Consider the following 25185-nt stretch of genomic DNA (forward strand, 5'->3'; position numbering starts at 1 on the left):
TTACTACTAGCATATCTTAAAGTCATTTCTCATCTCTCATTATAATACAATCAAAAAAGTTCTTTTTTATTGCTGCTGATGAGTAAGATGCATAAAAAATGGATTTTATTTTTATTATGGAGCATATGGGGTACCCATACATTGACTGTCATGCTGTAATTTCCCAACCAAAGTGTTATTTAACCTTTTGTATAAAAATTAATCCTTTCTAAAATTTTCCAGAAATTTAAAATTTCTGTGAGTTTTTTTACCATTATATTTTCTTTATCAAATTGATCTGAAAGACCATTTCATGGGACATCTTTCAGGCCAAAATTGCCATTATGAAATTGTTGAAATATCTTCAACACTTGCAAACGTTTAAACAATTACCTGTAAATCATACTGCTATTCACACTTGCAGTGGTTGTGTTCTGACTGTAATTAAATTAAAAGTGTATAGTGCCTAATATGAGTTTCTCCAAGTTTGATACTCATTTCTTAAAGGATATTGAATATTCTTGAAAAAGTCATGATTGAAAGCATAATGTGCATGGCTTTTGATAATCTAAACTGGAATGAACTTGATGGTAGAACAATCTTTAGAAATATGCCAAAAGCCTGTTGCCACAAACTGAAAATGTTTTACTTTGGCTGGCTTGCTAAATAGCTAATAACACATGGACTGTATTTCCTTCACTTTTATTTGATTACTCAAATTCTAAATATGAAATAAGCAATATGAGATAAGTAATGCAAAATAAGCGAGCCATTGGCTGTCACAAACATAAAAATTCTATCCACCGCTAGTTTTGTTGCCACATGCAAAAGTAGAAACAAAGAAACTTGCACACATTCTACCACATTAAATCATAGATCAACTTCTGGTAGGAGTAGACTGATGCTTGAGCCATCAAATAAACAAGTTAAGTCATTTTAGATTTTATACACTGCTGGTAATACTCACATGAACACCTGTGCTTGCAAAAATAGCATCATTTATTTGATATCTATAATATAGTTTAGAATTAGAAAATAATTTCAGAGATCTGATAAAAATTAAAGATCATCTGGAACTATTCCTGGTTGGATTCTTTTTTAAACCAATGTAATGGTTTATCAAGTTGTAAAAAAATAGGCATTTCCACTCTTGTGCTTTACAGTATACAAATGATTTGTAAGTTAGTTAATAATTTTTTGTCCCAAATGTTTTAGTAATAAGTTCTTAAAGAACCAGTTAAATTTTTACTAAACAATGTTGACTTTAATTCACAGATGTTTTACAACGACCTTTTTTCAGAGTTTTGTTTCCTTTTTTTTCCCCCCCCCAATTATAAAATGTCTCAGTTACTAAAACTGAATGAGTTTTCTTCTAATACAACTTCTTTCAAACTGTGGTCTGCAGACCACAGTTTTATGCGAATCAGAAAAGTAATGTTAGCGTAATGCTTTGAGAAGACTGTACATATTTTTATATGTTGTTATTTGCTGAGTTTCTGTGTAACTCATGTATCTAGTATTTTTAACTTTATCCATAACTAGGAGGTAATTTGAAACTATCACTGATATAAGTTTATCTCACTGCCTGTCTTAGCTGTACTGTATCGTACACAACTAGATATTTGGCTCCTGCCTTATGGTTGATGTCAAAAGCAACTTTGAAAATCTATGAACAGTTGTGTAAACATCTTGCATTTTATTGACATTGGTAACACTTTTGAGCATATTGAATCCAAGTTTCAATTCATTTGAGAAAGTAATCTTGTATTCCATTGTGTCGGCACACCTTTGTTTAAGATGCTCGTGCGGGATGGAAGGGAATCGAAGGCAGTCACAATGCATGACGGAGGTTTTGCACCACTAAGCATAATTTTATAAAAAAAAAATCAGCAAAAAAAAAAAGTTTCACTTCTAGCATTGTAATTTTTGGTATCATTTTAGATTATTACTTGAGCTCTTATGTATGTTAAAATTAGCACTTAATAACATTTTTTTTCTTTATTTTACATGAAAATATACTTAAAAAATTGCATATCTTGTAAAATAATTTTCGGAAGCTCTATTCAAATTATTCCAAAGGTTCAATTGATAAAATCCATCAGTAAAGTTTAAAATTAATAAAACAACACAGTAAAGATTATTTACACTAAGAAGTCACAAAATTTTAAATGAAGACTGTGGTAAATCTCGAAGCACTCGGAAGTTTCACTTTCTAACTCTTTAGAAAATGAATCATCACTCTCATCTGCGTTAGTAAATGGTTCATTAACCATAAGAGGGTATTCTTCTTCTCATAAATAGTGCCTTCCAGCCATAATTGACTGGAGGTGAGGCTTTCCAAAATAAAAAGAGAAGAAACAAATATATCTGAAGGCAATGCAAAACTTAACAGAACTCCACATAGTAACCCTAAAAGACCCTACGTAGCAGAGGGGAAAAAAATAGAATAAAAAAAAGGAATTGAATATAAATCATACACGAGAATGTTTATATTATAGTTGAATAAAATACTAAAGTCAGGTAGAATATATCACACTCAAGGTCAGGAACCTAAAACTGTGTTCTTTTCAAAAGTAATGGACATAGAATGCCATCTAGTGGCCTTCAGAAAAACGTTCCAGCTTAAAATGCATATACGCATCACCCGACCTCTAAATGCAATCTCTAGTGATGCGTGGATGGGTCGCCTGTGTTGAAAGGGTTAAATTGCTTTGGTCTGTTTTAATACTTTTCTCAACATATGGATTGATTCCATTCACTTTGCAGATACTTTGGTAGTGTCTACTATAGTACGTTCTATATAATTGGATCTGCAAATGAGCCTCGCTGGAATTCATCAATGAACATAATTTAACCCAATATGATAATCTGGTTTGCATCGGAAAGTTTTTAAAAGTACAGGGCTTTGAAGTTTATGTGAAACTCCTTGAAATAGGAGATTGGAAATTCTCTTTAAGCAAGACAGAATGGGAAACGATTAGTATTTTTTCCCCCTTAATGGACCGATAGATTTACCAGTAGTTGATCCATTTATAATGGATAGTAGTACAATAATTGTTTCTTATAAATGGCTAAAAAAAAAGTTTAGGTAGTTATTAGAGTAAATATTTCATATGACATAAGTTTATATTTACCCATAAATTTCTTTTGTGTATATAACTTTTTTGAATTATTGAGTAGCCTTTTTAATGTTTTGTCATAAAAATGTCTAAGTGAACTTTATTTGCATTAGGAAAAAGGTTGATTAATTCCTACCCCAGAAGTGAGCAACAGTTGCTAAGGGATTTTTTAAAAGTTCTTTTATTATTATTATTGTATGTATATTTATATTGAAGTAAATATTTCATTATATGGATGTTATGCCATACTAAAATTGAAATATTAATATTTGACTAAATTACCTGAAGTGATTATTATTTTTAATAAATAGTTAGAAAGGGAAGTTTTTAGTGCTGTTATTTACCGTATTTGACGGCATATAAGACGCACTTTTTTTCCTAAATTTGGTCTAAAAAAAGTTACCTGCACCTTATACCTGAAGGACACAGTCTTATATGTGAAGGTAATTGCATTCAATAATTGTTTATTTGGCTTTTACGAAACGTGAGAACTAAAAGAAACCACACTATTGAAACTTTTTTTCCTTGTGTGTGGCCGTCTAAATAAGGGTGCGTCTTATATGCCGTCAAATACAGTATATGACAAAATATACTAAATACTAAATATTTTATATGGAACAATTTTTGTACTTTGACAATTTAAATTTCATGAGTTAAAATTTTATTTTCATTGAAGAATTCATAAAGGATGTTTTCTGTAGTTAGTTGAAAAAAAATGTTTGTGTAGTTAGGAATTGAAACTAAATTATTTTATTATTACAAGTAAAATATTATAAGTTATATATTTCTTTTATAAAAAGAGAGACATGAAAAATTTGTTATCATGGAACAAATTACGGTACTTCATTATATAAAATATAGAAATGAGATAAAAATGTTTTAAATCAGCTGCTATGATAAATGATTTATGAACATGTAGCATTTCACATTTGCATTGTTGAAGGCATATGTTATAAGAAAAAGAATTTGTATCATTAACACATATAAATTAAGCTGCACGCTTTGTTTTAGAGGAGTTTCAAGAATGGTGAAATTCTGTAAGTTATTCATTGTAAATATGTATCCAGTTCTTTGGAAAATATTCGTGTATAAACAAAATAACTAGTTATTGGTACTTCCTTTTCTTAAAGCAGCCACCATGGCTAGTTGCCAAAATTGGCATACCTAATTGCCATATTTGAAATGTGTAACTTATTAGATTCTCAGACTCGATCACCAAAGGATTATATGTGGCTGCTATAATAATAAGGAAGTACCAGTTAATTTAATGTTTTCATTGTTATATTTTAATAATTTTTCTTTGTATTTATTTTTTGTTTTTATGCTTATAATAGCTTTCTAATGAAATTTATTTTGTACACTTTGCGATTTTATTTCTTCGTTTCATTTAATTTTAATGTTGTACTCTCAGAGTTGGGGGGTGAGACAAAGAAAGATAGGCAAAGATATTCATTGTGTGTAAAACTACTGCTGTACATAAAATACGAGTTTCCTTTTAGCATATGATGAAAAAGGATTTATGCATTACTTCGAAATATTTATCGGTTAAATTTTGTTTGGATTGTATTTTGCTAAATAATTAGATTGCTTTTAAATCTATTTTTTGCAGCTTCTTAATAACTGAGGTTTTAATTTTTTTCTAGATAATTGACATAAGAGATATATTAAGAGCTCCAACCATTGACCAAATGAAAGATGTGTATCCTTTAGTGATTTATTTTCAAGATAAATTGTAATAATATTTTGGTATAGTGTGCATGAAATTACAATTGTTGGAATCGTGAATAATAATATTATATTTAAATGTAATTATGTAGGATAGTGCAAAGGCTTTTAGGATAAAATAGTGTTATGAAATGTACAGGCGCGGTAAGATGGCTTCCCCGCAAAGCAGTTTTAGGGTTGCCACATTTGGCTGGAAATCGCCCATTTGGCGACAAAATTGGCAATATGCCATGGACGGATGAAGAACCTTCTGCAACGAATTCTTACCGGTTTATCCCAGAATGTTCTTGAACACAAGCCGAAAGCTATATAAACCGTGCTGGTCCGCAGTCAGGGAGAGTGCCTCGTCAAGTGCAAGTTGGTGTGTCTCATCTAGTTAGTCCGTGTGGAGACGATTGAGTTGACAGCCGGCCAGCGAGTGCCAAGTGGGTCGTCGAGTTCACCGAAGGAGTCTCTTAGTGTATCGTGGTTAGTGCATTGTCGAGAGAGCGTGTTGAGCTCAGAGAATGGCTGAACCGAAGAGTCAGGAGCCGTGCTCTGTGTGGCGTCAAGTGCATCGCTAGTTGTAGTGTGCAGAATCTTGAGAGTACGTGGAGTTCCGAGAACGACCAAGCAGAGGTGGGAGCTGTACTCTGGTGCTTTGCAGTGAAGCTGTCTCCACAGTGATAGCCTGATAACCTGAAGGCTGTGTCACTGATCGTGTCAGCGTGTTTATAGGAGTTCATCGACAACTGTAAAGCGTGTTTTGGATCTGTTCTGACAATACTGGCCAATAAAGTCTGTTTCGATACTTCATCAAGTAGTATTGTCATTATTCACTCCAAATGCTCACGAACCCTCTACGAACGTGAAGGAAGAAAATAACGTAACAACTGGTGTCAGAAAAGAAAAACGCAAGAATATTATACTTGCGTATTATCCCATGTACCATGGATGTTGGCTACCATCGAACCAAGAAAACTGCTAGAGATCCTGCCAAAGTTGCACCAGTTGTTTCAGAATTCTGAAGGAACTGATGCCTCTTTATTTAATATTTGACTCTTTTCATTTTTGCATTCCTTAAAAGGTTTTTGTCAATTTCTACTATTTTGTTAATCCCTTTGATTTTACTGAAAGTTCCATTTAGAATGCTATGAGTGCAAAGTTTCTACGGATGATTGTTCCAGTCTATGACGATTTTGTTGGCCATATTCAATATGTTCATTAATACATACCTTTTTTTAACCCTTTGACGTGTGGTGGTCGCGCCTTGAAACCACCAATTTTCGAATTTTTTTCGCCTCTTCCTTCCAAAATTTTTGAGTGAAAATCAATTGATTATTGATCTTTTACCTCTAAATAGCACAAAAGGACTAAAGAATCATATATGTTTTAGGTCATAGTACTTCAAATCGGATGCCTTTTAAAATTCGTTTTCAATGAGACAAAATAACTTTCTTTTATTAACATAAACAAATTTAAATTTCAAAATTTATTTATCGCACATCATGATTTCTATCATAAACAATAAAAAATAGCAATAATTAAACTGCATATATAAAAAAACCTTCTATATGTATGGCGTTTGCTTTGTGGTTTCAGGGTGCGACCACTGCCCCACTGGAGCATTGTGACACAATGCTCTAGAGCAAGGATGTCAAACTCGCGGCCCACTACAAATATTTTTGCGGCCTGGCCAATATATCAGCAAATAATAATATATAATAATAAAAAAACATATCGACAAAGAAAAAAATGAAATGTTTACTGTTAAGTAATTAACGATAATTTATTCAGTGTTGTTAGATTACTCACAGCGAGCTGACACACACACTACTTAAATTACAAATGCGTGTGAGAAACTTGCGTTCAGCTACCTTCGGCTTTTAGGGGACACGTGCACTCAGAACTTGTACGCATCCCCCGATAGCCGAATGTGGCCGAACTCATGGTCTCAGTTTTCCAATCATAATTTTATACGATGTATTGGTGCATGCACTTTGCTTTATTATTAATTATTACTTAATTCATATTGTTATGGGTTTCATAGTTATTTATTTATTTAGTTTTTTTTTATTTAGAATTGTAATTAGATTTGCTTCATGTTGCCTTAGCAACGCAGGCGATTTTTGAAAAGACAGCCGCATTGGAAGGTTAAAAATAGAACAGTGCATTCATTTAATACCTAATAAATAAATATCTCGTAATTGCTGTTGCCATCCCCAAAAATCCAGATATTTATAGATGTTTCCAGTATATTCGAGAAATTAATTATAAAGCTTATAAAAGCCGAGAACAAACAACTCGTCTCAGTAGTAGCTGTAGTTCTAGCGAACTGTTTGTTTACTTAATGCTGTGATTGATTTGTAGCGATTTCGCTGTGAGATAGAATTAGTTTGTGTTTTGAATTGATTTTTGCTAAACATTTGACATTTTGTGATATTGTTAGAATATTTTTGAAGAAATATTTCAGCATTTTGATTTATCTCTTGTAGAAAGAATAAATTTTTGTTAACATTTTAACGTTAACCGTGTTTATTCCAGCCCTTTGTATTCAGTATGTCTATATCAAAACCAAGTGGTAGTAAAATTAAACGAAAAATCGCTGACGAACATAGAATACTCCAAGTAAAATGGGAATTAGAATATTTTTGCTGTGAAATAAAAGATAAAATAATCTGCTTGATATGTAATAATACTATTAATGTATCAAAGTTATATAATATTAAACGTCATTACGAACAACACAAATCGAAATATAACAATTACGAAGGATTAATGAGAGAAGAAAAGTTGAAAGAGCTCAAGTTAGGAGTGAAAAAGCAACAGTCCATGTTTAGTAAAGTATTGCAAGAAAGTGAAGCGGCGGTACATGCAAGCTACGTCTTGTCCGAGTTGATAGCTAAACATTCGAAGCCTTTTACTCACGGTGATTTCATCAAGGAATGCCTAATGAAAGCTGGAGAAATTATTTGTCCTGGAAATGTGAAGGCTTTTCAATCAATTTCATTGCCTCGAAATATAGTTGCAGAAAGAGTTACTGATTTAGCCGCGAATTTAAGTGATCAGATCAAAGCAAAATCATCTAGTTTCGAAAGTTTCTCCATTGCCTGTGACGAGAGCACGGACATTAATGGCAAAGCTCAATTAGCAGTGTTTCTTCGTTCTTGTGACAAGAATTTTAACATTTTTGAGGAATTACTGGAACTAATACCTATGCCTGGTACTACCACAGGAGAAGATATATTTACTTGTGTTTTTGGACTTCTGCAGAAATACAATCTACCTTTGGCAAAATTAAATTCTGTAGCTACAGATGGCGCTCCATCAATGATCGGGAAAAACAAGGGCTTCGTAGCATTACTAAGAAAAAAACTTAGTGAAATTCACGGTTCAAACATTCATCATATGCATTGTATTATATATCAAGAAGTTCTATGCACGAAAGTAATAAATATGGAGAATGTTTTGTCATATATAAAAAAAGTTATAAATTTTATAAGATCTCGAGGTTTAAAACAGCTCAATTCACTGCTTTCTTAAGTGAGTTAGATAGTGAATATTCGGGTTTGTCCTACTATACCGAGGTACATTGGTTATCTTGCTCCAAGATTCTCAAACAATTCTAGGATTTGAAAGAAGAAATATGTCAGTTTTTAAAAACAAAAAATCAAGACGTAAGTTTGTTTTACGATACAATATGGATACAAGATTTATCTGTTTTGGTTGATATAACCAAACACTTAACCAATTTAAATTTATCGTTACAAGGAAAAGATCATATCATTACGAACATGTTTGACATAATTAAAGCATTCAAATGTCAACTAGTTCTTTGGGGAAAACAACTTAAAAATGAAGATTTGACGCACTTCCCGACGTGCAGCATGAACAAATCAAGTTTAGATGATACTTGTTCGTATCAAAAATACGCAGAAAAAATTGCAAATTTAACAACTGAATTTGAAACGAGGTTTAATGATTTTAGTTTCCTCGAAGACAAATTTTTTTTGTTTTCTTTGATTTTCTCAATAAGTATTGACTCAGTACCCAGCCATATGCAAATGGAGGTGATCGAGATTCAATGCAACTCAAATTTGAAAGCAAAATTCATTGAAGTGGGCGTGCCTGAATTTTACAAATACTTATCAGCCAGGTTTGAAAATACTCGAAAATTCGCATATGAAAGTATTTCCATGTTTGGTAGCACTTATCGGTGCGAGCAGTTATTTTCAGTCACGAAAGATAATAAGTCTCCTATTAGAAACCGTATTAATGATGCTCACCTTGGGTCAGCGTTGAAAGTTATCACTGCAAACAAAATTTCTCCCAAATTAGGAAAGATAATAGCAGAGAAGAGATGTAAAGTATCAGGACGTAAACGTTAAATTTTTCTTGTTCTTTTCTATATAAATATATATATATATGTAGATTTATTTCGAATAATACAATAATAAACGTTTCTATGATTTTTTTTTTTTTTTTTTTTTTTTTTTTTTGCGGTCCGCCTAAAGTTAAACCTTGTTTGTTTGGCCCAAGTGTACCTATAAGTTTGACATCCCTGCTCTAGAGGCTTGGTGGTCGCACCTTGAAACCACTCCTCTTCACAATGGCGTTTGCTTGCTTCTCAAATAGGAATGTGTATTTTTACCTGGATATAGAAAAGGGATTTGGAAATCAGAGTTATTTTATTACTAAACAATAGATGCACCTGCCCAGTAAAAAGGTCTTTCTTTTCCAGAGACTTTTCTCTGACCTCAACACACTTGCTCCCCAAGCTAGTATTGTGATTTTATAAATATTTCCTGTGGTTTAAATTTAATATAAATATATTTTGCTGTAATTAAAAATAGAAATCGCATAAAGTTTTATTTAAATTAAAAATATTTTCTGAATATTTTGAGACTAAATACGAATAAAATAAATATGAATGGGAAACGAATGATCCGTACCAAAGCCAAAAAGACCAAGCCCCCTCCCCCTATTAACATAAAAAAAAAAAAAACACAAATTTCATGTGCCAGATGAAAAGAAACTAAATAACGCTGGACATAACCAGTGAAATTTAGATCCAATCAGTGTACATTTTGTAGCACAAGGAAGAAACATCATAGAAGAAGATACATGTGCGAAACGTGCAATGTGGGTCTACGCATGTACAAAAAGACAAAACATGCTTTGAACAGTGTCACAAAAAATATTTGTTCTTTGAAATTTAAAAAAAAAAAAAAAAAAACAGTCTTTTTTTTTTTTAAATCCTTATTTTACTGAGTATTTTAATCCATGTAGCTTAACATCCTTATTATGTAGGTACTTATACTTTTACTGCTATAGAAAAATTACATAAATGTTTATTTTTTAATTTTTTCTGATAATTTAGTTTGTAAAATAATGTAAAAAATATATATATTATGCAATTCTTACATGCATATTTTTTTTAAATTCGTAAATTTCGTCATTTATTGGAAACGCGCACGGAGACATCCGTAGATGTTGGCCACTACCAAGGCCTAAAGCAGCAGTCACTTTCTTATGGAAGCACCTGTTGTAGGTGGGCTACTGTTGCCTCCTGTGATGGGACAGACAAATTACATCTCTGCCTTCTCCAGGATTTTAACCTGGGCCCTTTGGTACAGCAGTCAGTCTCTAACCACTTTTCCTGTTTGGGCAGCTTGTTACCGTATTTGACAGCATATAAGACACACCGTTAGTTAGAAGGACACACACAAGGAAAAAAAGTTTTAATAGTCCACACGAAAGCGTGGTACCACAGTAACTTAAAATGTGGTTTCTTTTAGTCTCATGTTTCATAAAAGCCAAATAAACAATCATTGAATGCAATTACCAAACATTTTTATTAAGAAAAATTAACAAACTGCAAGCTATTTTGAACATGATATGTAAATTTCAATAATGAATAAATGAATGAACGGCAAGCGATCAAACATAATACAAAATAAAGCAGAAATAAAAAAAAAAAAAAGAACAGATTCAAGGAAAACGTTGCCTATCATAAAATTAGAATTTAAGAACTTTCAAAACCATAAAAATTCTTTTCACTATCATCATCATCGAAAACGAGAATATCGCCATCACTACTGTTTCCGTCATCGCTAGTATCACCTTCTTCGAATAATGCGTGGTCTTCTGTTCCATCAAGAGCATTACTGATTCCACATTTCTTAACCCCTTCGAGCCGGGTAGCGAAAACGCACGCTTATCGCAGAGGCTGTCAGTGTCTTCTGCAAGCGTCTCTCCAGCGCCGGGGGCTTTTTTTGCTACTAAGCCTAAATCCATGAAATTTCCGATTGTTTACAAACAACGCATTGTTTAATAATGCTTTATAGATATTTTTATATATATATACTTTAATTACCTTATTTCTTGTTTAAATGCATATTTTACACATTTTAATTACTCACCATTTTATGACTTTTAACATTATACATCTGAAAACTAAATGTATTACTTAAAATTCTCTTTTCGTATGAAAAATTTGATACATGGATCTACACACAGTCCTGCGTTACATTCCTTGAACTCGTAATAACTCATTTGCCGTTTTGGAGGATTTTTCCGTGAATGTGAACAAACGAAGCATCGTCGTCTCATTTTCTTATCAGTCTCTTCTGAACAAAGTTTTGGAAAATATCTTTCAGTTAATCTTTCAGAATCAATATCTGAAATATTTTGCATCATTTCTGCTATCTCATGCTCTGTTAAACATTTTCGACACTTCGACATTGAAACAGTAAAAACAGAAAGAATTCACGTCTAACAAGATCTAATTATTTTCTAAAAACTGAACTGTAAACCGAAATACTCAAAGCTTTAGCGCATATAAAACTTCTACTAACAATAAACAACTACCACGTGCGATTTAAAGAGACGTCATAAATCACGCCATTCGGAAACATTTAGTTCCCCGTTTGTTTATATAATCAAAAACACGTGTATGTGAGTCATGCTTCTTTCATTTCGAGTAGAAGGTCTAATGTACATGTATCTGAAACCATATGGACATACAGTGCCATCTTGTGGCAGAAATTATAGTTTGAAAAACGTTCCAGGGTACTGGCACAAATACGTGACAGTCGGTAGAGAATGCAACAATGGTCTGGCACGCCTGCATGTCGGCCGGTAGGTAAGTGTGTTCGTTTTTGGCATGTATACGTGACAGTCGGCGCGAAGGGGTTAAAGGACTTAACAATTACTTCAGCCTTTATGTCTTCCCAAGGTCTTTTTACCCACTAGCACACTTGTGAAATAGAGGGCTGCTTCATTTTACCTGAGCACGTGATGTGGCTCTCCTATCAGCTATCTGGGTTTTTAATTCTCTCGCTTTATTCTTTATAATTTTAGTTCTATGGGTGCTAAACTGATATCCAAAACCAAAAGAGAGGGTTTTTTTTAAGAGTCCACCAGGTCGCCTCGCCCATACGTTCTGTAACCACAGTTTCATTCCATCTTCGTCCATCCAACCTTCTGGACGAACATGAACAATTACACCTGTTGAAGTTTTTCTTTTGAATATGAAAAACGGCAGTAGTTTTGTGCCATCAGCACAACATGTTAGAACTACCGTATATTGGGTTTTTTCATGACCTATGGTTTTTATGGTTATTGATTTAGACCCTTTAATACTCACAGTCTTGTTGAATAGTACATCAAATGTGAGTGGAATTTCATCCCTATTTCCTATTTGACCGAGCTCAAAAAACGTTTTCTTGCATGCATTTATAACAAACCTATGAAATGCTAGTATTTTTTCTTCATAATCTGCTGGCATTTTCTGTGCAATAGTTGTTTTCGTGTGATAAGCCTTGCCTTTTCATGAACCTGTAGCACCAGCCGTCAGCCCCTGAAAAGTTCTGATTCCCATGTTTTTCTGCAAATCCTTTCGCCTCAATGATTATCATTTTAGTTGAAACACTTATCCCAGATTTCCTCTTATCTATCGCTCACATTTTTACAGCGTTCGGGCCAAGATGGAGCTGGGCATCGAAGGTTATATTTTTGTTTTTTAGCAGTCTTCAGTTGATCTTCCTGCAGTCGCCAAGTACGTATCATTTTTTCGGTAGGCAGTGGACCGAAATGCCTTGCTGCTGCTCTGTTTCCATGCACTTTGGCGTAGTTTCACACTCCTAGTTTATACTGAATAGTATAGCTTAATATCTTGTTTTCTGTAGTCATATTTTCCAAGGTATTTTTTTAAGCAAATAGTTTTAAGCACCGATATCGACACGTTTATACAGAGTAGCACCAATACCGACACGTGTGTCGACCGAGTTAAAGAAAGTCTATGTAAAAAAGGAGAGGCTCCATAGATGTAATGTGACCGTCAAACCTGTTCGAACTTCGACATCAGCTTTGAGGCTTTTCGGCAACAGATATTTCACGCATGCGCAAAATAATTATGACAGATGTAGAAAAAGTTATGTGTGTATAGACTTTTATCCGGGCTAAAAATAATTATTCTGTTTTACGTTTTATCTTGTACTTTAAACCATATGATTTTAATGATTTTTTTTCATGATTATGTATTTATGTAACATTAAGGTATCTGATTGCTAATGTTATGTAGACAATATCAGTGTCATTCACTTTTATTACATAGGAAAAGTATCTTTGTAATATCTCAGTAAGATATTAGAAATGAGAGAGCATTATTGCTGCTCAGCGTGTTAACCATGTTAGCTGGTGAGCATTCACAGCTACTATTAGTGCCTCTTGGGTTTGAATTTATTTTTGTAATTTATAATTTTGGTAACTTTTAGAGAGGAATTGTTGCTGAGTCTTGTTAATATTTTTAAATATTCATCTGTGTTCTTCTCTTATCAGGACCATAATCAAAATTGTATATGAACATGTATGTGCATAGTTATATATACATACTGCATGCATACATACACACACACATATATATATATACACACACATACATGCATGAATACGTATATACATTTGTGAAGCCAGTCCCAATAACAGAATAGTACATAGTCATCTGCTATTTTTTCACAAAAATTGAAGGCCTTCGATAGTTTATGCTCGAATTGAAATTTTGTTTTGTATCAGTGTGCTTATCCAACTGCAGCTTGTACTGTATTATAAGTAATATATAATGAAACTTTTCTAAGGACTACATTTTATAGACATTTACCTTTTGAAAGTGATATATATTTCAATAATGTAAGTAAAAATTGATATTGTGTATCATATATGTAAATCCTGCAGAAATGATGTAGTAATTAACGGAGCCTACTGTGATACTGAAAGGCCTGGGTTTGAATCCCAGAGAAGGCATAGTAGTAACTGTCTCTCTCTTTGGAGGAGGCAATAGTAGCCTATTAAGTGCCTCCACAATAAAATGGCAACCAGATATGGCCTTGGGTGTTGCCAATGCTGAATAGGCAAGTGCCTACGATTGGACAGGGTTCGTAGCGGTCCTTATTATTGCTTATAAATCCTTATATTTGAAAATAAAATATAAAAGCCCTTATAGGTGCTTACTTTTTCTTTAAAGCCCTTATTTTTTTGTTTTTAGTGCTTATTTTTTGCTTTTAGTGCTTTTTTTTTTTTAATGAATGCGCTATTTTTCCCCGTACCAAAGCCGAAACTAAATAAACAACTTTATATGGAATGTCGGATGGTGAATCATACTCCCGGAAATAGCTTTTCCCCTTTCTTTCCATTAACATAACCTTTGGTGTGCGCGAACAGTACAGACAGGTGCCCGTCGTTCTATTGGTCAAAGAATTGTGAAAGCAGTAGAAAATTCCGGTACATTCGGCATTCTTTTCCTCCCACCCAAATACTACACACGTTTGAATTTCTATCAAGATCTTAATAGTTTTCATTCTCGTTCCGCTTGGTCAGTTCATATTCATGTTTATTATGATTGTTATGCTTATATTATGAGCATATGTATGAATGTTTATAATAACATATTTGCACTAACTGCTGAAGTATAGTAAACTTTCAAAAAATGGTTGTGTTTTAACAAAGATTAGCTTTCTAAGGAATAATATTCAGAATGGCTTAAATAAAGGGAAAGTAATCGAATAGTCAAAATAATTTTGTTTTTTTGGACAATACATTATACAGTATGAAGATTGGGATATTCTCCCCTTTTTCCGCAAAATCTCGAATATTAAAACTGTTACAGTTTGCTGCAAAACAAGCAACAGACCTTTTTTTTGTGTGTGTGTGTCACTTTCCAATCTGGATTGAATAGGACTAAAAGTTCTGCGGTCTACCAACCCAAGCAAAGAATGATTGTATTCCGAAAATTTAACGCCGTCTGTTGAAAATTAGAATGAAAAACACCCCAGTTATTTAGTTCTTTATTCTCCCAATACCGGTAGCTGTTGATTCCGATTGCGTAATATCACGTAGGGAAGAATTGCGGCGCATGTATTGCGCAACAACATTTGTGATATTTCGCAGAGATAATTAATTTTGATGTTCTGTCCGAGATTTGTTTATGAACACTTAAAAGAGTTTTACTGTGTTTGCTAAGCAGAATATTTTTCAGTTCCATTGGTCTATTTTTATATGATGCACATATCGAAATGTCAAAATCATTTATTTAGCCGAGAAATGTAAAGAACGGCTACAATCTCCCCCCCCCCTCCTCTTTTTCCAGTTACGCTCGACGGAATATTCGGCAATTTCCGAATATGCAGGTTAGTTAAGCTTTTACTGTTAAAGAACGACTGCATGAAGCAATTTCCGATCTCCTGATTTCAGAAATGTTCCTCTTTTTTACTTAAATTACTTTGCTTGGAATATATGTTAAGGAAAAACTGTTATGCAATGAAAATTTAGAAAATGTTCAGAATTTTGATTTAAGTTAAATTATTTAAATATTAATATGAGTGGAAAAATAAATTCTATTTATTATTAGGTGCCAGGCGAATGCAATTAATATGGCTTATTATTATTTATTTTCTATATTTTTAACTGAAATTTCATCATTAAATCTTGTAATATAGTTTAGTTCTGCATAGTTTTTTTTTTTTTTTTTCGCTCTTATTCTAAACTAATTCTGTAAATTGAACTGTCATTTAAAATTTAAAAAAAAAAAAGTTAATTGCTTTCCATGGTTGAGGTAATGCTCATTCTCTTAATAAATATTGCATTGCTTATATTTTAAATTATAAGTCTAATTTTTCTTTAAAGGTTATGCAGTTGTGTATATTGTAATTAGACAGGTGCTTATTTTTTTAACCAAAATGTGGCTATGAACCCTGTTTCTTTATCGAGTACCTAATTATTGCACTAAATTACATATATTCACGTTTCTAAAAATCTTCACAATGGATTTGAGAACTTCAAAATTAATCAAAAATGTAGTGTTATAGATCCAGAAGACTATTGACCATATATGTAACAACTTAATTTAACAAAGGGACCTTGTTTGACATTTCCATGCTAAGAATCATGAAATTATTTTGCACTTAGCTAATGAATAAGTATCAAAGTTTCTGTGTAATTTCCTTAACGTATTATTAGTTATATTGTTCAGTGTCTAATGGAAACAGACCTTTATAAACTTTTAAAGACACAAAAACTTGGAAATGATCATATCTGTTATTTTTTATACCAGATTTTGAGAGGTTTAAAATACATTCACTCTGCAAATGTATTACATCGAGATTTGAAGCCTAGTAATTTGTTGTTGAACACAACATGTGACTTAAAGGTGAGAATTCTTTATAAAATGTTTATAATTATGTGTATTAATGCATATCATTGTTCTTAATGTAATATTTCTGATTTAAATTTGATATTTTTAAGTTTTTTTAATGTACATATTACATTATAAATCAGATTTTCATTTCAACATGCTTCGATTATTTTGCATAATTTAAAAAATAACATTCAAAGTATATATTATTTATAAATTGGCTTTCTAAAAACCATATTCAGTGGTAACATTTAAAAAAAATTTTTTTAAATTGCCTAAATACTTTTGTACAATATTAACAATTCATTTTCTTGAATTGATGATTAAAAACATTTGTTTAGCTAATATAAGTAAGTTTGAAATTGTAAACATAACTGCTTTGAATTATATTTAAATGATAAAAAGAACTGCTAGTGATTTTCTGCTTAAATACTGATAATAACTATGAATTAGAAACATACGTTTTTATTGTGATTTGATTGCATCTATTTATGTACATTGTGATAAAATTTGTAATGCATCATTTAAAATGCATTTTGAGCATTTGAACTCCTTTAAAAAGAAATGGTGATTTTAAACATAATAAATTAGATATTTTTGAAGACAATCTAAATCAGAATGTGAAATTTAGTCCTGATTTATAATATTAACATGAAGGTTAAATAAAAAGAATGGCTGTTGAAAATTGCAAGACCATATTCAGTTACATTATTGACAGCTGCATCTGTATTTTGTTTTGTTTCTAAAGGGATTTTAATTAAAAATATACTGGCTATAGATAGTTCTGAGTCATGTTAAGATTTTTGCTCAGCATAAAGAAAGAATGCTGCGTCTTCAAATTTCTTAAATAGAGCTGTAATCACTTGAAAGTAGGTGTACTAGTCATTGCAATATAAATAACAATTTACAAGATTAGTTTCAAAGAAACGAAAACGGCCATACATAAGAATATGAAAAATCATTTTTATAGCTATGAGAAACTGGAAAGTGACAATGCAATCACTGTTTCTTTCAAGTTATATACATCAGGCTGGGGGAAAAAAAAAAAAAAAAAAAAAAAAAAATGAAAGCATACAAAATTAAACTGAAGTAGTTCATTAACAAAGGCTATGTTGACATGTATTAAGATAAAAAAGATATATTGTAGATCAATCTAATAAAATAAATGGAGTTAACCACCATTTTCTTACACCTAACAAAGGATGGTATTTTTCTGTTATCAGGACAAGATTAAAAAATGTATATACAGATTTATATGTTCATGTGTGATTGCATATATGTGTAATATCATGCATTTCTGATTCTGGTCCTGATAACAGAAAAGTATACATATTGTAATGTTTAAACCATAAAACGTTGTGCTGCTGTTATAATTTAAAATTGAATCTCAGTTATAATTTCCCCGCTAAAGGCACACAACATTTTAAAGGCATAATGAAAACCGAAGAGAAAAAGTCAAGATTAAATTAAATACAAACATACAGCCTACTAAAACAATGCAGAGGTTTACTAAACGTGTTCTCTTATGTCCAAGAATGAAATTTCCCTAATTTGCTAATGCCCTCATTAAGAGGGCCTTTGTTTGATGGATGGAACTATCTTTTGCACCCCTATAGAGATAGTCAACAGTCTGTTTACAGTCTAATGCTAAACTTCTGGCTTTCAGTAGGGAGGCTTCTGTTTAAGAATGTGTTGCCTTGTGTCACATTAACTCATTGTACAGTCAAAAGTCGTTAATTCGGACACCCATAATCCGGAATGATCTATAATCCGGACCTCAAAGCTAAAAACTTTCTGCGCATGCGCCGCGTTGGCACATGCGAACAGGCTTTTTTACGCGTGCGCGTAAGACCTTGACTACTGCGCATATGCATGTGCGCAAGTGCAGAATACGTTTTCGCATGCGCGTTTAATGTATAACGGACGGTGTAAGCTAAAATTATCTATTTCAGTTAATGTTAATGATTGCGTTGCTCCTTAATCTTCGAATTGGATCCCGCTTATTATTTTTTGCAGACTGTAAGAGCAATTTTATAAAAGTAAACTTGAACTTTCGGTTATGTCAAATAGAATTTCCGATGCTGGAACTTCCAAAGGATCTACAAAACGAAAGTATGTTTCGATGTCCAACAAACAAAAAGTGGAATTGCTGCAAAAAATGGATACAGACATGAAGAATGTGACAGAGAGATTAGTGAAAACGAAAAAAATTTCAATTGACAAGTTAGTCGGTATACTCGGCACAGCAATTAACGGGACTTGAACAGTGGAACTTTGTAACTGAACAAGAAATTATGTCTGTTTGTAGAATTAAAGAGAATGTATTATCACATAAAATGAAGCAACTTAAATAACTTACATTGAAAGAAATGTTTAATAAAGTAAACAAATAAATATTAAGCTCTTTTTTTGTAAATTTTGATACCCTTTAGATCATAATTGTTCTTTATTTCATAAATTACGGTTTCATATTTTTAAGTTTAGAATTTCTGCATGCCATCTTACGAGATTTAAACTGATCATCTATAATCCGGAAAAATCGATAATCCGGAATCGCCGAAGTCCCGACGAGTCCGGATTAACGACTTTTGACTGTAATTGATATTTGCCAAATTAATTTAAGTACCTGCCCATTAAAAAATTTGAAGGGAAATATCCTAATAAACTGAGATTTAATGTGCAAAGAAGATGAATTTCATTAAAAGAGGGAAGAAATTTTCTGTATTCTTTATTATTTTTGTATGCTTGTACATGAGAGTTCTTATGAATCCCCCCCCACACACACACACACTTTATTTACAAAACATAATTTTTTGATTTCGCACCTCCCTCACTTTGACATGTAGAAAAACGTTGACGTTTAATTCTATATAAAATGTTTTTAATTCATTATGGAATTGTTAAAATAATATGTTGTTATATTTGAAATGGGTATTACTTTTCAGATACTGAAAATATGAATTTATTTAAGGTACAGGAATACTTTTGCACTATGTCATCTGAAATGGTTTCAGATTAATACACTGTTAACAATTCTTACATTAATTTTTGTTTACCTATTATATAATGGATTTCTTTAAAAGGCATTTTATCTATTTAAATAGAATCACCTTAAAAGAGATCTTAGAATAAAACAGTCTTTACATTAAAGCCTGATTCTCAGGTAAAGTGGAAAAGTGTCTCAAAATACAGAGTGTTTGTAAAGTCTCTATACATTTTTGAGAAACGCGTTCTAATTCCAATTTCTTTGGAGGCAATCTGAAAGAATGCTATCAACAGAGGAAAGAATAGCCATTGTTTGTTCCCGTAGACATCGATTAACGTATCAAAAGGTGCAGAAGGACTTTGCCCGCAAATTCAGAAAACAAGCCCCTATCAAAGCAGGTATTAAAATCTTAATTAAAAAAATTCAAGTGAAGTGGTAGTGTTAAAGATGACTGTTCTGGGAGACCTTCGATAATACCACAAGTTGAGCAAAGTGTACAAGAAGTGATTAAGTGTAGCTTGCAGGAATTGGATATCACATTCAAACTGTGCATAAGCTTGAAGCCGAGGACTATGCAGCTCAGCAGGTCGTGTTATGATTTGTTGGAAGCTGTAGATAATGAGAACTTAATGGAGAATGTTCTCTTTAGCAACGAAAGCACATTCCATCTCAGTGGCCATGTTAATAGGCATAATTGCCAAATGAGGGCTGATGAACAATCAAATGGGTTATACGAATTTCAGGGAACCACACCTAAAGTTAATGTATGGATTGGAATAATTAAGTCTAAACTCTGTGGACTTTTCATGTGTGCAGAAAGGACCATCACTGGAGAAATTAATATTGATATGCAACAATATCTTGAGCCACAGGTAGTATCAGATGGCATTATTGATACTGTTGTCTACCAACAGGATGGGGCACCTTTCCATTTTGCCATTACAGTACAAAGTCTGAAATCCGAACTCATTGGGACTTTGGCGATTACGGATTTGGGATTTTTCTGGATATTAGATCATCAATTTAAATCTGGTAAGATGGCATGCAGCAATTATACAGTTAAAAATATGAAATTGTAATTTATGAAATAAAGAACAATTGTGATCTAAGGGGTATCAAAATTTACAAAAAAAAAAAAAGAAAAAAGAAAGAAAGAAAGAAAAAGAAAAAAAGCTCAATGTTTATTTCTTTACTTTATTAAACATTTCTTTCAGTGTAAGTTGTTTAAGTTGCTTCCTCAAAAAATTCAAAAAGCTCCAATTCCATACTTTTCACATAATTTTGAGATGGATATGCCTTTATCCATTTTTTGCAGCAATTCCACTTTTTGTTTAATGGACATTGAAACGTGGTTTCGCCTTGTAGATCTTTTGGCAGCTCCAGAATTTAAACTCTTTTCAACATAATCGAAAGTTCAAGCCTAGTTTTTATGAAATTGCCATAATAATAACAGTCTGCAAAAAATAATAAGCTGGTTCAAATTAGAAGATTAGGGAGCAGCGCAGTCTGCTACATTAACTGAAATGCCTTAGAATCAGTAAAGATAATTTTAGCCTAGCTTAGTAGTGTCCGTTATACATTATTGGCTGTATATCTCAAGATTGGCGACGAAAGCCAAGTTGTTTTGCTAAATTTTGTCTTGCTCCTATTGTGTACTGAATTAAGCCTGAATTGTATTAGTTTTGTTATTTACTATAACTATGTTTATTTCTTGCGCATGCTCAAAACTGAGTCTTGAATAAATAAACTCCCACATATACTTAAGGCTCTATCTAGGGCAGACACTCAGTACCGCCTGGTGCAGTCTCTACGGGTCCTAAATTCAGCTACAAAGCGCATTCCTAAGTTCTAAACTTTCACTGCGCTTAAATTTTGGAACCCAGTGCTTTTCCCTAAATCATAAAAACTTCTCATCCCTTAATTTTGCCGATCTGTGCTTCCCCAATTAAAAAAAATTTTGTCTTCCCTAAATTCTGCCGTCCGTTGCCAACATATTCTGCCGCCGCTTCTGCGTTTATGGTGAATAACATATCAGTTATTCTTAATTAAAATAGCACTAAATGTAATCTTTTGCCCTATGAGTTTTATTAACAAAATCTGTTTTTAGCATATGAAAAAAAAATTTCTTAGAGCATTTAAAAATCTGTAATCATCGCCAAGTGTAATGTTAGCATAAACGGTTCCATACTCTTGTTCAATTACTAATATAAAAAAAAAGTTTAGACATCACTGTGTGAGTTATTACTGTCATGTATTGATAAACCTGCAGTGATGAGAGCAAAATATAATAATGACTCATCAGGGATATAAAATAGGTGAATGTTTCGGTTTGAGATGTATGCCAAGTAGATAACTCAGGTACGAAGCCAAATTATTAATCTCACAAATTTATGCTTACATGATTGTGTTTCCATAACGAGGTATTATATTTAGTGCCTAAGTGAAATTAAAAATCAGATTTTTAACTGAAAATCTCCACACGTTTTATTATGGAAGAAAAAATCAAATGCCCGTGCATAAAGGATACCCCCCCACACACACACACAAAAATTGTGGCTTTGAGGTCCGGATTTTAGATCATTCCGGATAATGGACGTCCGGATTTCGGACTTTGAACTGTATTATGCATAATTTTCTTAAAACTTTTCCTGAGAGGTAGATTGGTCATGGCTGTCAATGGTTTTGGTTTCCACAATCACCAAACTGCCCTAGAATTTTTAATATGGTTTTTTTTTCAAGTGTAGTAGCGAGTAAAGACTGGCAGCATTGAACATTTAAAATAGTACACTATGGCTGCAGCAGTTGAAATTTCATCAATAACTTTACACAAGATGTTTAGTGAACATCTGAGTGTAGTGGAATGGTGGCAGTTGTGCCTAGACACTCAAGAGGGCCACGTTGAATTGTGCTAATTTAGTGTTCTATTATGTTGCATTTTCATATAAATAACTTGCTGCTTTTGTATGCTTTACACATGCGCATTTGGTTCCCCCCCCCCTCCGAGCATAATAAAACCTGTGAAGTGTCCCAATTCTTAATTGCACTTCGGCACTAAATAAAATACCTCGTTATTGAGGAAATGATCATTTTAGTATAAATTTATATCATCAATAATTTGACTCCAACGCTGCGTATCTGCTTGGCATACATTTCAAACCAAAACATTCTACATAGATGCATCGTTGATTTTACACCTAATAATATTTTATATCCCTGACGCCAACCTGGCGAATCGTTATTTATTATGTTTTGCTTTTATCAACAAATGTTTATTAATACATGACAACTTGAGTAATGACTCGTAACGATGTCTAAACAATTTTTATATTAATAATTGAATAATAAAAAGTATGTTAACCTTTTATGTTGACTTTATGCATGGCGATGATTTCAGATTTAAGTTGAATGTGCTAAGAAATGTTGACGTGGAAAAATTTAACAAAAATTTCTTTCCATATGCTAAAAATAGATTTTGTTAATGATACTCATAGGCCAAAAGATTACATTTAGTGCTATTTGAATTGAGAATAACTGATTTGTTATTCACATAAACCCAGAATCAGTGCCAGGGCTCGTATAGGCAGGCGGCAGAATGTAGGGAAGACAAAGGGAGGTGCTTGGTAGCAGAATTCAGGACCCATAGAGACTGTAAGGGGCTCTAATGCCAGACCTCAATAAATGGGAATTTATTCAGGACTCGGATAAGCCTTAAGCACATGCAAGAAATAGACATAAGTATAATAAGTAACTAAACTAATACAATTTGGGCTTAATTGTCAGATACAAGCAAGATAAAATTTAGGGGAACAACTTGTCGTTAGTTGCCAATCTCATGATACATAGTCAAATATGTATAGTAAACGATGGCCAAATTTTATGTTAATAGCCATGAATTTTAAAGGTTTTTGGATATCGCAAACCAAAGGTGAAATTTTCCAATTAATGGATTTTGTAAAGAAATATGGAGAAGTGTTATTAAATGAAGGTGATATAAAAGAAGTTTTTCATTGTGATGATAATGCTTCTGAATCATCAATCAGTTAATGGATTGCGAAATCTGTAGTATGGTTCTAGATCCAACAAATACCACTACCGATAGTGAAGAGAGTAATAGAGACATTACTGAAAGCAAAAAATTTCGATTGACAAGTTAGTCAGAATTCTCGACGCTGTAATTACAGGAGTTCAACAATGTATCTGAGCAAGAAATGATGTCTGTGTACAGAATTAAAGAAAAAGTATTAGCATAAAAAAAAAAAAAAAAAAAAAAATGAAGCTACAACTTGCATTGAAAGAATTGTTTAATAAAGTAAGCAAATAAATATTAAGCTTTTTTTATTTGGTAAATTGTGATACCCTTTAGATCATAAGTGCTTCATTGTTTCAAAAATCGTGATTTCATATTTTTAATTTTATAATTTCTACATGCCATCTTATTAGTTTTAAACTGATGATCTAATATCCGGAATCGCAGAAGTCTCGATGAATTCAGATCTCGGACTTTGTACTGTATTTCAGAATAAAGCCTGTTTAAGCAAAAATTTCAAGAGACTTTATAAATACCCTGTATTTCATATACATGAAGGAGGGATCTTTGTCCAAATATGCTTAAATGCTTCTGTCCAAATATGCATGCACATTTAATGTATGCTTAAATTGCATGAAGCCTTTTATAAAATTGATAGCAGTCTAAAGTTTTTCAAATTATAATATTTAAACTATCATATTTTGTTTTCATGGGTTATGATTCACTGATTAGTATTCCGAAGGAAATGTATATGTAAGTTGTATATGAGTCATTTTTAAAGGATCTTAATGCAGTACAAAGTCCGTAGTCCGGACGTCCGTTATCCGGAATTATCTTTAATCAAGACCTCAAAGCCACAAACTTTTTTTTTGGTTAGGCATGCATAATTGTTTAGGCATGCACGTTTAATGTATAACGGACAGTATAAGCTAGGCTAAAATTATCTTTACTGTTTCTAAGGCATTTCAGTTAATGTTGCAGATTGCACTGTTCCTTAATCTTCTAATTGGATCTGGCTTATTATTTTTTGCAGACTGTTAGAGCAATTTTATAAAAATTAAGCTTGAACTTTTGTATATGTCAAAAAGAGTTTCCAATTCTGGAGCTGCCAAAGGATCTACAAAGTGAAACCATGTTTCGATGTCCATCAAACAAAAAGTGGAATTGCTACAAAAAATGGATAAAGGTATAACCGCCTCAAAATTATGCAAGGAGTATGGCATTGGATGACACAAGAAAAAATCTGATGTGTACACCACATGACTTCCTTGTACAGAATATTAAATTATACGCATTTTTTCTTGCATTTTGTTTAAACTTGTTAGATTAAATTAAACCTACTTCGCCGACAGCGCATAAACCACAATAGAATAAATGCATTCTTTAAAATTCACTTTGTTTACCATAGCGACACTCTGGCACTAGGTTTACTTAACAGTATTATATTTCATTCATATTATAACTCAGAATGCACAAAATATATATCATTTAAAGAATTATCTAATCGTTTCCATGTGTTCTATTCAAATACTATAATAAAGCTAGAACTATGTATAAAAGAAATTAAGCAAACAAAACAAAAAAGAAACAGTTTTTCACAGACGACTGAGTATTTCTCATTTAATTAATTCAGTTCTCACTTCGCAAAAATACATAAAAACTCAAAATATCTGTATTAAAA

The 25185-nt window shown here is 32.4% G+C and overlaps 1 protein-coding gene across 4 annotated transcripts in view; it reads left to right on the forward strand.

Annotated features, from left to right (window-relative positions):
- The window catches only part of rl (Mitogen-activated protein kinase rl), a 105247-nt gene that overhangs the window by 10966 nt on the left and 69096 nt on the right, over window positions 1-25185 (forward strand). For 3 of the 4 annotated variants that reach the window (XM_085820814.1, XM_085820813.1, XM_085820815.1), the window contains exons 3-4: window positions 4742-4797; window positions 16317-16506. The exons of the other annotated variant lie outside the window; for it this stretch is intronic. In XM_085820814.1, coding sequence (XP_085676940.1) covers window positions 4742-4797; window positions 16317-16506 — 246 coding nt within the window. The remainder of the gene's footprint in view (window positions 1-4741; window positions 4798-16316; window positions 16507-25185) is intronic. 4 annotated transcript variants of the gene reach the window in all.

Source organism: Stegodyphus dumicola, chromosome 7 (assembly GCF_044657685.1).
Source record: "Stegodyphus dumicola isolate Sdum_Otavi_A_Nest chromosome 7, ASM4465768v1".
NCBI lineage: Eukaryota > Metazoa > Arthropoda > Arachnida > Araneae > Eresidae > Stegodyphus > Stegodyphus dumicola.